General features: G+C 40.8%; 1 protein-coding gene across 2 annotated transcripts in view; it reads left to right on the top strand.

Moving 5' to 3' along the window:
- Positions 1–16,736, top strand: part of LOC139691172 (very long chain fatty acid elongase AAEL008004-like) — a 294,460-nt gene that overhangs the window by 169,654 nt on the left and 108,070 nt on the right. For both annotated transcript variants that reach the window (XM_071588893.1, XM_071588892.1), the window contains one exon: positions 12,837–13,251. In XM_071588893.1, the coding sequence (XP_071444994.1) occupies positions 13,191–13,251 (61 nt within the window). In that variant the 5' untranslated portion in view covers positions 12,837–13,190. The remainder of the gene's footprint in view (positions 1–12,836; positions 13,252–16,736) is intronic.

The raw sequence follows: 16,736 nt of genomic DNA, 5'->3' as shown, positions 1-16,736 counted from the left end.
GGTTCCCCTTTTTCCGCGGTGGTGTCCGTTTTATTGCGCGCGTGTAATAACGTCTTCGGGAGGCATAATTCGGGCCGTGGGCCTTGATCTCTTTCGCCCAGAAATTCTCTAGGGACTCCTATCTTGTGCGGAATGAGTCGGGAAGATTTCTTTATGGCCCAGATTAGGTGCTCTTTCTCTTTTCTCGCTGTAGATCTCGGCGTTCAAAATACCTCACACGTCATACCAAAATCACAAGTGTGCGTATTTGTAGATTTGTTGCGAACAGAGGAACCTGATATTTATCCTTTTTCTATCCAACTACAAGCACAAGTTCGATTGATGTGGTTGTATCAATCTTGGCATTGTCACAGTCCCATGGTTCAGCTTCGTGCTGCGTAATTTGTGTGTTTTAAACTAGAATTGCTTTTTCTCAGAACATAAAAATACGCACTTTCATGGTTTTTGGATGAGAGTGAACAGCGCTTTCAAAGAAATGTCGATAACCCATGTGAGGATATCCTCCCAACTCCAATGGAAGGCCGGACAGGAAGGCAGAAATGGGTGTGTTGGGATTGTGAGGGGAGAAGAGAGAAATTTGCCGGGAGAAATTTGAAAAAAGTAGTAAAAGGAAATGGAGGATATAGAGAAAGGCAATGTTATCTTTGATGGAAAGGAGAATGTTCGGTAAGCAGGGAATTTTCAGGAAAGTTAAGCCATTTGTAAGGACGAAAATGGGGCAAGCTTATTTAACGCTGTTTTGGGGCCGCATAATACAAGATAGGTGGTAGTGTTCTCACTATTATTTCTAGAAGGAAGTACATATCTCAGGAGTCTCAATTGAATGCTTCCTATGTCGACAGAGGATTAATGAAACGCCAATTAGCGCATTTGGAAATGTTTTCAAAGAAAAGTGTTGATTCATAACGTGGTGACGCGGACGTTATTAAAAAAAGACCCCGAAAGTGCCTAATATTTTTGAGGGTGCTTCGAAAACCTACTTCCGATTGGTAGGCCACGCGAAAACAAGGTCGAAACGCGTGGAATGGGGGCAATTTTATTTCGGAATGGTGATTTTTATCTGGAAAACGGGATGTTTAACGAATATTTTCGTTTCCAAAAGAGCTAATCGACTTGTGAAGCGGTCACTATTCAGACGGCGAAAATTCCGTTAGACCCAGGGGGGGGGGGTTGGGGAGTGAACATGTAAAGTGTGTGTAATGTTTGTCGGTTACGGTTCACTTAAGAGTTGTACCGTAGGATATATATTCTTTTCATGGCATTACTGCTAATTAGACGTGGTCAGTATCCGCATCTGCAGTTCCTTGTGTGCTAATTAAATCACGCCAGGGTGAATTGCCCATTTCTCGGGAATTCAGCAAATGGCTTAAATATTTCTCAGAAGTCAGTCATTTTCGTCTCTTTTTTTCCTCCTGACGGAACCTTGGCAAAACGGGCGCTATTTAGCTATTTCCCGAGAACTAACGTGATTACGAAATCCAAGTCCATTGGAATTTGTTTCTCCTTTTTATTTATTAGTTGATATAGTTATATGCTCGATTAAATAGCATTGAAAACAGCCTGTACGCTCAAATAAATAATGAGTAGCGGCGTTTGAATTTGCAATTTTAGTGTCGCAGTTCCGGTCGTGATTATGAGGGAGGAAATTTTTTCCTGTATTCAGCATTCATGTCTTTTTAGGGCAGAGGAGGGGTTAGGTAAAGAGGATACTTGTGGATTAGGTCAGTTAGTTAGTTTCATAAAATCAACTTCGACACAGGTCATTGAGTGTAATATCTGCATGATAAAGTGATCTCCTAAGACTGATGTAAAATTTCCAAAATCACCTATTTAGCCGGCCGCGGTGGCTGCGGGGTAACGTCCTCGTCTGCCCAGAGGTCGCGGGTTCGACTCCCGCCTGGGTGTTTTATCTCCTCCACCTAGGGCTTGGGTTATGCAATTGTCAAATTTTTATATCAATGTTCAAAGGCCGATGTATAGGTGGAAGTGCTGTTTTCGGACTAATTCAAAATAAATGTTTAATTTAACACGACCTGTTTAATTGGTTACGGCATAATCTGGTGTAGAACACTGAGTGTATTCCGTACACTGTGCCCAATGATTGGTGAAATCTGACGCTATATTTAAACAGATGTAGGTGGAGTTCACAATTTTTTCACTGCCCTTTGGTTCCTGATTGCCATATTGAAAAATTCCGCAACTCCTTCCGTGCTGTATGAATTTAATTTTTTCCCCTTTACATAGTCGGTTTTTGGTAGGGTGAGTAGGATGGTGTCTTTTTCACCTGGGTGCCAGGATCTCCCTTGTGTCGGAGCGCGGAATTTTCTCAGTTGCACCCATCTGAAATTTGGCAATTGAATCTTTTTCTTTAATTCATTCACATTGGAATTGGCCGTTTTGTCGGGATTGAAATGTAGCTGTCATTTGTCTGTCGTCCCTCCTCTAAATAAAACTGTTTAGCGCGTGTAAGGGATCGATATAAAAATGACATGATGGAAGGTATTGCGGAATTTGCGTGCAGTTTGCATGCTTGTTAGTAATAATGGCTATTTGCCGGGCGTGTAATTTTCATATTCGCTTGTCACATTATCTCGTGACCCCATGCTTGATGAGATCCGGACATTCCGCTTAGCTTGGGGTCTATTTATCATTGGGCTTGCCTAAGGTCGGTCCACAGCATTGCGAAATATCTTTACCCGGAACGGAATTGAAAACTGGGATGAAAGCTGGCTTTGAATGGCTTACCCGTCGCAATTGCACTACTCAATTGTTATATCGTCTTGTTTTCAAGTTGGAATCAATCATTGCGGTGATATATATTTATTAATATTCCATATGTATTTATTTATTTAATTATGTGGGTCGCGATAGTTCAGGGGTAGAGAGTTAGACTACTGACCGGAGGGCCCGGTTTTCCTTTCCCGAGCAAGCCTCTATGTGATTTTTCGGGTACCAGATTTTCCTGGAAAACCATGATCGGCACAGGGAAAGGAATTGCGCCTCTTCCCCTGATGTGTGAATTTCACACGCCGTCGGTCGCTGTGAATTCCACCATCACATACCAAACCGACCTTCGGGTTGATTACTGTGTTTATGGTTTATATATATATATATATATATATATATATATATATATATATATATATATATACTTAGCACCCGCTTTTTAACTCTCTCCCTCCAATTCCCTTCTCTACTTTCACATATAGCAATGTAGTTTACCTGCTGAAGTGCCAATTTTGCCCTGCCTATTATATTGCACAGTGTACCACACCCCTCAATATTAGAATTAACAACCACTGGGCCTCATGCAAGAATTCTTCCCTAATTGATATGCTATCTATCTGCAAACACGCCTACGAATACAAGACTCCCTTTGATAAGTGCTCTAGTATATCCATCTTTGCATCCCTCCCACCCTATGATCCTTCACTGAAACTGAAAACGTTAAAGCAATCCTTCATCCGGCTCTTTTGAGTCCTGGAATTGGCCAGGAATCAATATTAGGCATTAATTACCCTGCTCTAAACATATTTTCATCCCCCCTCCACCCCCATCACTTTCTACATATTCCCCACTCTTCTAACGCTGCCCCTCCAAACCCTTCCCATCCGAATCCTCTCCCCACCTTTTCCTTCCATACACGCTCCAGCCCTCGTCCTTCAGTTCTATCCCTCTCTTCCTTGATGAAGGTGGCTACAACCACTGAAAAATCGAAAGTTAGTGAGTCTATTTCTCGTGTGTTTCTGTGTTTTTGTCTGTGTCCACTAGTGCCAACTGTTATACATAATTATTCGCGTCCGTGAGACTTTCAAAAAGTACTATATATATATATATATATATATATATATATATATATATATATATATATAATGTATGTATGTATTATATATATATACATACATACACACATACATATAGGTATACTATGTATATTATGCACGGGGTTTTTAGTGTGTGACATATAGTATTGAACTCGAAGATTTATATAATTAATGTATAATTTCATCAAAATCTATTTCGTGGAGATTTTGGGATTCAAAGTTTTATGGAAATTAGTTGCAACATTTCTTATAAGAAATATTTGTTAGCAAATTTCAGAAACGGTTAATTCATGAATAGAATGTTGGTTATTATTATGTCGAGTATAAAATATTTCATGTTTGAAATCTTAAAAAAATACCTGCACAACATTGAGTTTTGTCCCTTATTAAAAATAAAATCTTCTTGGGATCCTGGTCCTGGGTCGGTCTAGTGCGCCTGAATCTCAGAGCGCCACTCAGCTCCGCGCCCCAATTCGAATCTCAGCGGCGTTGGGCAAGATCAATCTTCACTTGCAGTTTCATCCATTGACCGTGGATTACATATGACTTCCAATTCCTGTGGCCTTCTAGCACTCGAAATATTATTGCTTTTTTTGGCGTCTTTTGTCGACTATGTTGTCTGGAATGCTGTTCACGTTCTGTTATTTCGGTATAAGAAGTGTTGTTTTTTTGCTTTATTTTTCTCTTGGTTGTGTGCATCGATGATCAATATGCATTGGCCATATTTCTCTCTCGAAGAGATATTTTTTGGAGAATAATGAGAAATATTTTTTGGAGAAATCATATTTGGGGAGTCACTCAGAAGATTCATTTAATGAAGATCATCTCAGCAATCAGCGCAAATTTGAAACTTTATACTATCGTGCGACTGAAATATGAATAAATCTCAATAAATAGTAGTGGCTTTCTTTCGGCCTGATAAAGGACCATATAAACAGTTAATTTTTTATACAATCTTTTCTAACGAAAATTGTGATAGTTAACTTATTCAGTTAACAAGGCAAGCTTCTTTTTGGTGGTAGTTCTTTGAAAGTACCCTGTAAATCAAGGAAAAAATGTTTTGTATAAGTGGAGAATTTTAACTTAGAAAATCATTGCATTTTCAAGTGAATACTTTTATCTGGATCACGCCCTGTGTGTCGATGGTGTTGGTTTTAGGTTAAAGGTTACGAAGCGTCGAGGGGATATGCTTTGAAGTTATGATAGTTAGGGAAATTACGGTAAGGAAAATACGAGAGGACCCAGCCAGATTGACACACCTCACACATTCGGTCCACTCTTTAGATGCGTCGGCTGGTAGCCTTTACGTTAACCTTGGAGGTCATTGAAATAAGGGATGGCAAGGCGCTCGGGAGTGCGAAATATTGGAAATTTAGATATTATTATCCATTAAATTGCTGGGTATGTATAATATTTATCTGGAGGCTCGAGAGTTTTGGCTCAAGTGGTCCTGGGTGCTGTCTCAAGCATGTATGATATTTTATATTTAAACGTGCTAGATTAGTCGAAATGTTCTAAGTGGATCCGTGTCATTTTAAGGCCATTAAAATCGGGGGGCCGGAGGCGTGGAGTCCAAACGCTGAAATGAGAAGGTTTGTATCGCATCCACTTCGGCACAACGAAGGCCGTCTTACACAAAGTGATAAGTTCTCTGACGCTCATACACGGCGTTACTGATGCCAAGGTGCCCATGCACAGGAGCGTGCTCTGCATTCTGTAAAATCTAAAGCGAGGCGCCTTATTCCTAGTAGAGGAACGAGTTATTTGGTCCGATTATATAAAAGAGTAGTGAAATAATTGGCGACGTTTTCGTGTTAATATTTGCCTTTTCGCTAACTCTTACTGTGTGACCGCAGCACATTCACGTGCGTAATCGAGTTCACGAACGATTGCCAAAGTCGCCAGTAGACTACGAATTGGGCTGTTCATCGATTCGGTTCGTTTTAACGCTTCCTCCGAAAATACATTCCTGTCCAAAGGATACTTAAAGCCTTGGTTGTTCTCACGTAAGGCTTCCTCTGGGCATTTTGGAAACCCTTTCGCAGTCGTCCTCGTGTTAATACGGCTCCCAAATAACTTACTCGGTCCTTGTGGTTCCAGTGAAACACTGTCATTTATTCATCTATCCACATTCCACTGGCGGGAACTAAATACTAGGGGAGTAGCCGCGACGATTGGATCAAATTAATATTTTGTTAACGTTTAACTTTATTCTATCAATCGTGGTCGTTTATTATTTTGTTAAAATGTATTGGAGGTGTCTAATTTGTGCATTTAACATTCGTTTATATTTCCGTTGATATGTGTATAAGTATTATTTCCCTAAGTTCTGTTGATATCTGTTGATTCCATTCCACAACAGAGGAGGTATTGAAGAACTTAGAACAATGCTTTTCAACCGATGTCGGGAAGATTTATTGCTCGAACCATAATCACCTTCCAGCGTGTTCTTATTCAAATAAGATTGTCGAATCTATGTGAGTTTCCCAATACATTTTTTTTCTCGTTTTAGGAAAGTCTTACTTTCTGTTTTCTGGCAATTAAGGGCGCTAGACTTCGCCGAGGGAGGGAGGGCTTCTGAGGACTAGGCAGATGATTCCAAATGCTATTCCTGGATGTGTGCGTGAAGCAATAAAAAAAACAGGGAAGCTCTCACCACATTGCGATTGCCTCGTCGATGGCCGGCGCTTCGTCGTGGCATTCCCTCGGCGGCGAAGTTCAGCTGCTTCTGAATGCGGTCCACGCCCACCACGATGACGTCACACCCAAGTTCGATCCGGAAATGTGAGGCCAACCGAGCCTTATTTCGTTTGGTGACCCGCTCTCCCGTAGCCACTCTTTTCTGACTTTCCCATCCTGATGCTCGTCAGAATTAACTGTTAACGATCCCCCACGTCCCCTGATTGAAACTAACCGAGCTCAACTCTTACCTCTGATTGTTAATCAATCGATAGCGTTCAATTCTTAGTGACTGAGGAGGTGTAGTCGTCCCATATGTTCTGATCGTTTAGGATTGCTTTCCTTTAAGTCCGTCACATCATGTCAGAGTCTGTTCGATTAATGTGCACTTTTCAGCTTTCTGTTGAAATATAGTAGTCATAACTGGTGTCATGAATTTCGAAGTTTTTATCTCCGTTTCGATAGTAAAGAATACAACGAACCGGGACGAAGGAAAGGGATCCCCCCCACCCTCCGATTTGCTCCATTGTTCCCATCTTCCTACGGACGCAATTTATTTCTCTAAAGCAACATGTAGTGGCAGCCATAGGGCACTAGCTGGATCTGGTGGCCATGCAAATGCGCCGGCAAAGTGTTTTGTCGAGAATGACTATATTTTTCATTCATTCATTCCAAATTCATAGGTAATAAATGATATCAAATGTTTGTTTGGTTTAGTTTAATAATGTGCTTGGGGAAAAAGAATGAACTCCACTGCGATGAGCTGAAAACAAAACCGTTTTTTCGGCCTGATTTTAATAGTTGGTTTAATATTGGGGCAAGAGGAATGTAATTGAATCGATTAACCCATGCAAAACTTACCGATTTCGTTCATCGAAACCCCTCCTGCGGAGGCACCCGTATAGGGACTCGGGGACTGGGCCCATTTTTGGAAAATGTTATGACTACGCCATTGCTGGTGACTCGAGAGTGTGTCCCTAGTTTTGGAGGATGCGGTTTTGCCAGCCGGGGTCATTTGCGCCGTTAAAGATCGGTGGGCAATTTGGTAATATGAAGACGCTGTGGAAGATGAAGGGAAACCTGGCGTCGGCACCATCCTACATGTATTTGACGAGAGGCACCAGTGTGCCACTAGGCTACGCGTTTGGTCTCCCTGTCTTGAGTTCTGGCACTTAAAAGTCTATCCACATGACTCCTAAGTAGAGATTGTGGTGGATCCGGAGGAATGGATGGGGCGAGCTTCCCTCCCCAGACGTCTTTCGTGATGATTATTCTTTTATTCGGTTTCAATAAATTGATTAAATCTACCCAGCTCGAAAAAAAACGAAGTAATATCATCTTAAGACAACTACCTCATTTCAAATCTGACTTTAGATTTCAAAAAGTACTCGATCCTCGAAAGTCCCCCCAGCGGCGACCCCTGAATCAGGACGGCATCACATAATTGATTGTCTTCGAATTTTAAATTGCCTCAAGATTTGTTTCTTATGCTAGAAAGGTGTGCTGGTGTGGAGAGGTCTTTATTTCGATTGGAAGCGAATGATCGCCTCAAGTAAATGTCCTCGGTGGTTGGTTAGCCTTGCCAGTCGCTCCAATTTTGACAATGGAATTTGTCAACTCGGAAAAGTATTGTCTCGCGCGTGTTGGTGGGACAATCGTGAGGTGACTCTCGCTCCCCCGAAACAGCTCCTCATTTTGATGAGAGTGGAGAGGCTGGCTGTATCTACCAACTTCATGGGAATCTCAAGACCAGGGAGGTTAGAAGCCTCTCGGTAGCGGAAGAATGCTCACGTAATAATGCAGGAATGCGAAGGAGGCGAAAGACTTAATGTGTACGGATAAAATGAATCGTAGGGGAAAGCATTTAAATGGAGTAAGTTTCCGCGAATAATTCTCAAAACGAACTTTAAGTCCCTGCTCGCACGGAAAGGGAACGGCGTCTAAGGGTGTGTTCGTACAGCGCCACCTTCCGCGCCCCCAGTTGTGGTCGGTTGAAATGTGAGAAAGCTTTTGAATTTGCACTCGAGGGTGCCTCCCTACTCTCCTCCCCATCTCCCTGCCCATCGCCGGAATCCAGCCACCACTCTCCTTTTTCCATCGGAGAGGTCCGTTACTCGTTCAGTGATGAGTCGAGATCGCCGCTCTCTGATCTCTCGTAGCCGAGAAGGGCCCTCCCGCAGTCGACTCCACCACCACCCGCCCCCGTTTCCCTCCCTTTCCTTCCCCCCCCCCGTATCTTCTCGTAAACAGGTTTCATTCGGTGGAGTACTTCCGTCAGCTTCCGCTCCACGTTCTTGCCCTTGCGCAAGAATTCGGAGACGGGCGGGAATGTGGGTTCTGACCCTCCATCCCCCCCCCCCCCGGTCGCACCCTGTTTTCCTTCAATATCACTCGAATATGTAGACGATTTTTGCTAAGGAAACAGATAGACGGACGGATTAAATTGCATCGTCTGTGCCACCCCAGGGAATCCCCCCCCGTCTTATTGACGATGGTGGAAACAGCGGGGGTGAATCTATGGCCATTATTTTATTTCTCAAAGGTGGCCGGAATTGAAAATTTTAGTATTGAAGAGTTGTTTTCGACTATTGGAAATGCCCCCCCATCATTATGTCAGTGTGGACTGGGTGGGATTTCCAGGCTGTTTCTGTGTCGATTCCATTCACTTCGCTATTGACGCTCGTCGTTTTACCCGTCTATCCTCGTTTCCGGCGCCCAAATGGTTTCTTGGATAGGATCTCATCAGGGCCCAAGGTGGTGGTGATCTTCAATGCCTTATAGCATGCGGAGTATCGTCAAGCGCTAGTTAATCGTCGAGTATTCATTTTTATTTCATTTATCCATTTATTTGTGAAAAGATTTTATTATGATTCATCATGTTAATTCGCGCTGTGTGCATTTCTACTACCATTAAATACTGTTATTATGTCCGTCGCCTGCATATTGGATAAATGACGAGTGCTTTTTTATTTTCTTGAACTTTTCCTTCATTGGAGATAATGTTTCTCTGTTGGAAACACTTAGTGAACTGGTGGCAAGTCTACATTAAATACAAAAATGGAAGGGGTAAGGTACAGACATAGTCGTCTTCGGTCTTTCCTGCCTTTTTTTTAGGAAAGCGATTGCCAGTTGTCTTAAATTATTTAAAAACGTTTTGATTGTGAACTGGTTGTCCTCGAAAGGGGCTGCGTATACGAACTGCCTGACCATTCAGATAGGCTCGTGATGTATATATATATATATATATATATATATATATATATATATATATATATATATATATATATATATATACATATACATATACATATATACATATATACATATATACATATACATATATACATATACATATATATACACATATATATATATATACATATATATATATATATATATACACATATATATATATATACAAAAATATATTATACATATATACACACACATATACATATATCTAGAATATATATATTATATCTACAGTACATACATATGTTTGGGTCGCGGTTGTCTAGGGGTAGAGCTTTGGGCTACTGATCAGGGGGCTCTGGTTCGATTCCCGGGCAAGCCTACCTGGGCACCTGCAGCCTGAAGCTTCACCCAAGCTATGTGATTTTTCGGGTACCTGATCTTCCTGGGAAACCATAACCGGCACAGGGAAAGGAACTGGCCCCCTACCCTGATGTGTTAATTTCACAAGCCGTCGGGCTTTAGTACTGGGTGAACTGGACCATCAAGCCGACCTTCGGGTTGATTACTGTGTTTACACACACATATATATATATATATATATATATATATATATATATATATATATATATATATATATACACGTACGATATTTTTTCCTTCTATCGGAAAGTGTTAAACAACTTTCCGGCGTGTATCAGAATTTGGTCGCTGGCAAGTGACCGGTAGAATTTAATCGATATTTTGAAGATATCTCGCAAAACCTTTGCAACAGGTTGGCTTTCCTGCGGAGGTAATCGCTGCCTCCTGCGAGAAGAGAATAGCTCTTTTTCAGCAGCGAGCTTAATGCGTCGAATTTCCTATTATTAAACGGTTTTAGAACAATTTCATGCAGCGCAACCTGACCTTTTGGTATTTAAGTGATGATAGCTATGTTTTCCACTTAGGTGAATTCCATTTTTGTAGCGGTCACGACAGAACCAATATGGATTTTGCACAGTCATTCGCTTACCGTTGAGTATATTTTCTTACCTTACTTTGGTCCTTAACACCAATTTTAAATAAATCCTCCACCTTAGGAAGTGAATTTGGGATGAAAATTTTCTTTATTTTCTAGCTCTCAATTTTATTCCACTAGGAAAAAATCCCATTTCAAATATTGATTGCTGAATTATTTTTTCATTCCGACTGTTCACCCCTTCCCGTCGTGATGATGAACAGTCGTGCATATCCGAGAAATGCGTGTTTAATACTTAATTCTAACTCTCCGTAGACATTACCATGTTGAGGTAAGAGGAGTTGCGATTTGGGACAATGCTCCTCAAAAGAAAGTGGATTTATTTGCCCACAACCAACCTCTGTACATTATGTGTGATGCGATGCGCGTGATTGCAATATTTGACTTTTTGATTTTTTTAAAATCTACTTGGAGGAAGACACTCGCAGGATGGTGAATTTCCAGATGCCGGGTCAATCGTCCGCCACAGAAATATCGAAGTCATGAAGCCTTTGACAGTTCAGTTGAAAGTTGATCTTTCAGAATGGAAAATCAATTTGTTGCCTGCATACTATATCATTGCAATGCATCTGGACAAACCTCAACAACCGCCGTGGGTGTAATGGTTTGGGGAAACGACTGTTAGGTGATCACGAGCCTAGCTTTTTAAGGATATTCCGAATCAGCTGAATAATTCAGAATAATAGAGAGAGGGAACTCAATGCTCATGATATAAGGGCTGGGTTGTGGTTCGGTTCAATTGGTATGCCGTTGTTAGAAGTTCATTCGTTCAGTCGACCCTACGGTTTCATCAACTGCTTAATTTTTGAAACAATACATGTATGGTTGTGTGGAACGGTAGGAGTCGGTTTCATATCAGTTCTCAGCGTACGCCGTGCAAGTTTCCTTTTGGTCACGTCAAGATATCGTTTACGTATGACTTCAGGTTCGGAGACTCGTGGGTGACAAATTGTAACTGTTATGACATTTTGGTGCTTGAAGCTGAGGGATTATCATGGCAAGTATTGATTATGCTGATAGTTTGAAAGCGAGTTTGTGGAACCCCATTTAACTTAACGAGGCGTAACTCACCTACCGACGGAAAGGTTGATCGCCTTTACCGTGATTATCTAGTGTGTTTTTTATATTGGTGTTATCGTACACCTATGGTATGGTTTAAATGAATTTCGCCTCCAGTTCTGACCCGAACGGCGAAGGCGAAGGAGCTTCATTGATACCTCCGTATACTCTTTTGCGTTTGTGATCACCCGAAATTTTAAGGCCAATTCACACTATGCTTGTTTCAACACTAAAATTATTGCTGAATTGAGGTTGCTCCAAATTGGATCGTTTAAAAATGGGGTCGTGTTCGATGAATGAGTTGAATTTAATTTTTAAATAATGATAATGTTACCTATAATTGAATCCAACCACATATGAGCAGGGGTGTTTCAAATGACTGCCAATTGTGGCAATGGAGTCCCGAATTATTTTTGTCGGAAACCAGTTTTCACGATGTGTCGTTAAAAATAAGCTCACAGAAGTATTTTGCAGAAGTTGGGAAGTCCTAAGTACAAGTATATCTTCTAAAAGGGTCATATACCATCAGAGACCAAGTACGCACTAATATTGAACATCTTGGATACGAGGGTAATTAGAAAAGTACTCGTATGCAGCATCGTTACTTCGTTACACTCGTTAGCAAGCATCGTGTTGAACGGTCATTACGGTGAATTGTGTCTGCTAGCTAGTAGTAGTTTTGAGGGGAGGCGACCGACAGCTAAGGTCATTTGCGCCATAGGGGATGGACAGGAAAGGATGAAGGGTGGAGAGAAACCCGGCGTCGGCATTAGCCTACTCTTTACGAAAGGCGCCAAGGGGTCCGCGGCTTAACGTCCCATCCGACGGACGGCGTACTCACTCAAAGTGCCCTCCACAAAGCACCTCAAGTAGGGATCGAGATACCTCTGAAAAATATTCAACACCGCCGGGATTTGAACCCGCGCCCTCAGGGTGGGAAGCCAGTACGTTAGCCCCCGCACCATCTCGATCCCGTCTGCTAGCTGTAACATGTTCAATTTTAATGGGGAATAATTCTTATGCATTCGGGATGACTAATAACAGTAACTTCCTCATTGTTTCAGGTTTGCATCAGTAGCGCATCGCCAAAATCCAATCTCCCAGGGCGACTTTTTTCTTGCGGGAGCCGCCGAGCTTGAGTGAAGCTGACCAAAGGGCGGTCGGTGCCGGGAAACAATCCGACGGCATTGTCAAGGGAGGAGAGGGCAGCCCCGGAACGGCGGCGAGTGACTTTCGACGACGCCGCCATCGGCGTAGGAAGGACATCGGCACATATTCTCTGCAGCTCGTGTGGCGAAACAGTCCCGGGGTCTCTTCAAGGAGGGATCCCTCCTCATATCCCATCCACCCGTTGTCTGCCTGAGAGGTGTCGACGAGGAGTCTTTTCTTAATCCCAAGTTGGAAAAGATATTGCAAATATGGCCGGACTAGTAGCGGACTTCATCCACGGATATCATGATCTCATGGACAACCGCAGTGGTAAGTTCTTCGCTTATTCTTTGTTGTCGTAACGTTTTATGTAATAAATATTAAAATACATCGTCGCCTATTGTAGGGGTTCTTGTTATATTTCGCATTGATATGAAAAATTATATATGCAAGCGAATATTTAAAAAATTGGCGACGTTAATGATTTGCATTAAATTAATCGCTAATAAACGCCGTATGAAAGTGAGCTCCAAAGTGTTTTAATTACGTGCTTCTCTAAATCCTATCAACAGCTCTGATTTTACCAAGTCCCCATTCAGTCACTTCACGTCTCTCGTGCCTGAAATTTTCTATATTCTGTATTACCTCGGAGTACTTATTACGTTGGTGTTGTGCTAAAGGACACATTTTTGAATCGTATTAAAATAATTTGCGTATGAGAATAAATTCGCTGGTATTCCCTCAGAACAGACAGCGATCAAAGTGCCAACTTACTTTCCAATGAAATGAAAAAAAAAAAGGTTTGAGGTTAACTCTCGATTCTTTGTTGGAACTGGGCCGCCTAGTGATCTCGGAAGTCTTTGTAGAAAACTTGGGAAATAAAAACTCTTAATTAAGAAAGTTTCCGAAAACTATTCCTTATTCTCCATCGCCTTCCTTTGAGATCAGAACACGCAGTGTTTGGACGGTTAAGTTGAAATCAGGAGTATTGGGAAGATTACACCTTTGCGTTTCTTTCGGATATAGCTAGGTATTTAGCACTTACCTTTTGGTTAGAAGGATAAGTTATGGAAAAAAGTTCGGATGCTTGCGATCACACATTTTGAGATTTTCACAAAATCCAAGTGATATTCCAACAAATCTGTTATTCTACGAATGTAACTTGATTGTTAACTAATTGCTATAAATGGTGCATTGTTCAAAGATCCAAAGTTGTGGAAATTGGCTGGTTTTATCATTCTTACTAGCGCTTTCATCGCTGCGATTGATTTCCAAGTTAACCTGTTCCTGTTACTATCTGGCTCTTTTTTCGAATATGAATTATTTCCATAAAGTAATTCAAAGTTGTTCTTTTTGCGCAGCTGAGAAATCACGACTTGAGGACGTTCCCCTTCAAATTATTGATAATTTCTCATGCAAAGGAAACAGATCAAAATGCTCGGAAACACAGGAGTGAATCATCATGTTTCCGATTAAAAATATGAACGGGTTCAAATAGTTCAAGAGCAATATTTCCGCATTTTTATAAATATGTGGACGGAGCTAATTTCATTTCACGTGAAACATGAGAACCACGTTTGAGGATTGAATGCCTTGAAGACTCTTTTTCGTTACATGGGTGTTGACGTTTGAACAAAGTCGTATGGTAGCATTAAGCTTAAGCGTGTTTAAGAGTAGGCAGAACAAAAATTGATTTTCATGACGTTGGATTTATAATATGGGACGTAGTAATCAATGGGTAGAGCCTTGGATTACTGGCCGGAGGGCCCTGGTTCGATTCCGGAGGGCACGACTTTGGGCACTCTCAGCTTCGCCCAAGATTAGTGATTTTTTGGGTACCAGAACTTACTGGGAAACTGTAGACGGCACAGGGAAAGGAAATGGCCCTCTTACCTGATGTGTGAATTACACGCGCCGTTGGCCTTTTTATGGTTCATTTGTTCCTTATACGCAATACAATTTACCTAATTAATATTAGTGGAGAAGTTTAATGTGTGCAGTTTTTACTTTTTTACTTTACTTATTGTGTTTGTAAAATTTGAACATAGTGCTAACTTATATTATCGCTTAACCATCATAGTCATGCATAGTAGGTGTGTATACATATAAGCATGTGTGTGTGTACATATACGCATATATTATATATATAGAAATATATATATATATATATATATATATATATATATATATATATATATACACACGTCGATACACGTATGGGTACGTTAGCTGTCATCCCTTTTACCTTACCGCCTACAAGAACCGAAGGCCATTTGCAAATTTGTCGTGGTGGCACCATCGCAATGCCAAGAGGAGCTTAACCAGTCAATGGGAATTATTTCGTTTAGTTGGGAGGACGTAGCGGAGAGGATGTAGGGCAGATATAGTTCGTAGTTTGGGAATCGCATGGGATTTGATGAGATGGTTTAATATTTTATATTACGATTATTTATTCTAAAAATACGATAATAGAGCGTCCAGCCAGTTAAAAAGTCTAGCAGAAGCAGGCGTTTCAGGTGGTTGGCCTCATAATCGTAGTTTTCATGGTTAGCCTCCATCTGAGAGCGCTTGAATTCACTCTGTGGCAAAGATTTATTTATTCGTATTGTATTAAGAATTATTCTATTTCTATTATCGATAATAATTATTTTTTCATTATTTTACTATTGTAATTAATTTCCAGGCGTTATTGTCCTTTTTTTAGTTTTCCTGAGAAAAGGAATCATCTGCTATCATAATACCCAGTAATTTATCGGGTGATAGAAACGGATTCGATTTTTTATCGGTCATTTATTTCTTCTAAATAATGAGCTTCTCTTTTTTTCCTTTTTGTTTCGGGTGAAAAATGTTTTCTATCGGGTGATTTTAGATTTACATGGACATGTGCTTAAAGCAGAAACTTGTTTCAAGTTACCTGATTTTTGACAACTAGGCAACATAACTTTATTTTTGATTGATTTACACAGAAATATTTTATTTATATTGATATAAACGGAAACTTGTTGAAGATAAATGGACTTGAACTGAAAGTACCATTTAAAAGACATCGACGTCGAAGTCGAAAATGGCTAAAGTTGAATACCTGAAAAACGGGTTCCTAGTAGTATGTCTGACGATTATATTACCGTTTTATTTTTTATTCGTACAGAAATTGTTTCACTAAGGCGTGCGAACTCGAATGTATTTGTTGAAAACCCGATTAGTTGCATGTATGATTTGCGTATTTATTGTTGCATAATAACTACAATATTACTTGATATTTGCATACTAATTTGAATGGCCGATCGGCCGAATTTCAATTTCAGCATCATGGCTTTGTTCTCTCGTAGTAATTGAATTGATTAGAAAATATTCGAGACATCTTGCGATTCTTGTAAAAATTTAATAATTGCTGTTGCGTTAACAAAGCGAGGAGAACTTCATTTTCTTCTCTTGGTAGTGGTTATTGATGTGATTGCGCACATTCGCCAGAAAAATATGGAGTGGATGCATTTTTGTCCTTCCTATTACATCCGCGCGTCGTAGCTCAAACAAAAAATATCGCCTCTCAAGTCAAGAATTGACATTTTTCGGTCCGCTAGTACTGTCGGGTAAAGCTGCACCCTGCCGAATTTTCACCCGTGAGTACTAGTTCTAGAGGGTTCAAACGTTTTAAATTCCAAGAATCTGCGTTGACAATCATATACCCTCTGTGCTAATTTTCTTAGCTCTCTTCTTGCTGACTTTTCTTTCCTCTCCATCCATCCTGTGCCAATCGTAACATTAAACGCTCCCGCTAATTAGTTTTAGATATCCCCGCCAAACGGCGCACGGGA

Source organism: Hetaerina americana, unplaced genomic scaffold, assembly GCF_022747635.1.
Source record: "Hetaerina americana unplaced genomic scaffold, ioHetAmer1.1.p SCAF_30, whole genome shotgun sequence".
Taxonomy (NCBI): domain Eukaryota; kingdom Metazoa; phylum Arthropoda; class Insecta; order Odonata; family Calopterygidae; genus Hetaerina; species Hetaerina americana.
The sequence above is the reverse complement of the archived record's forward strand: the minus strand, read 5'-3'. Positions and strand labels throughout refer to the sequence as shown.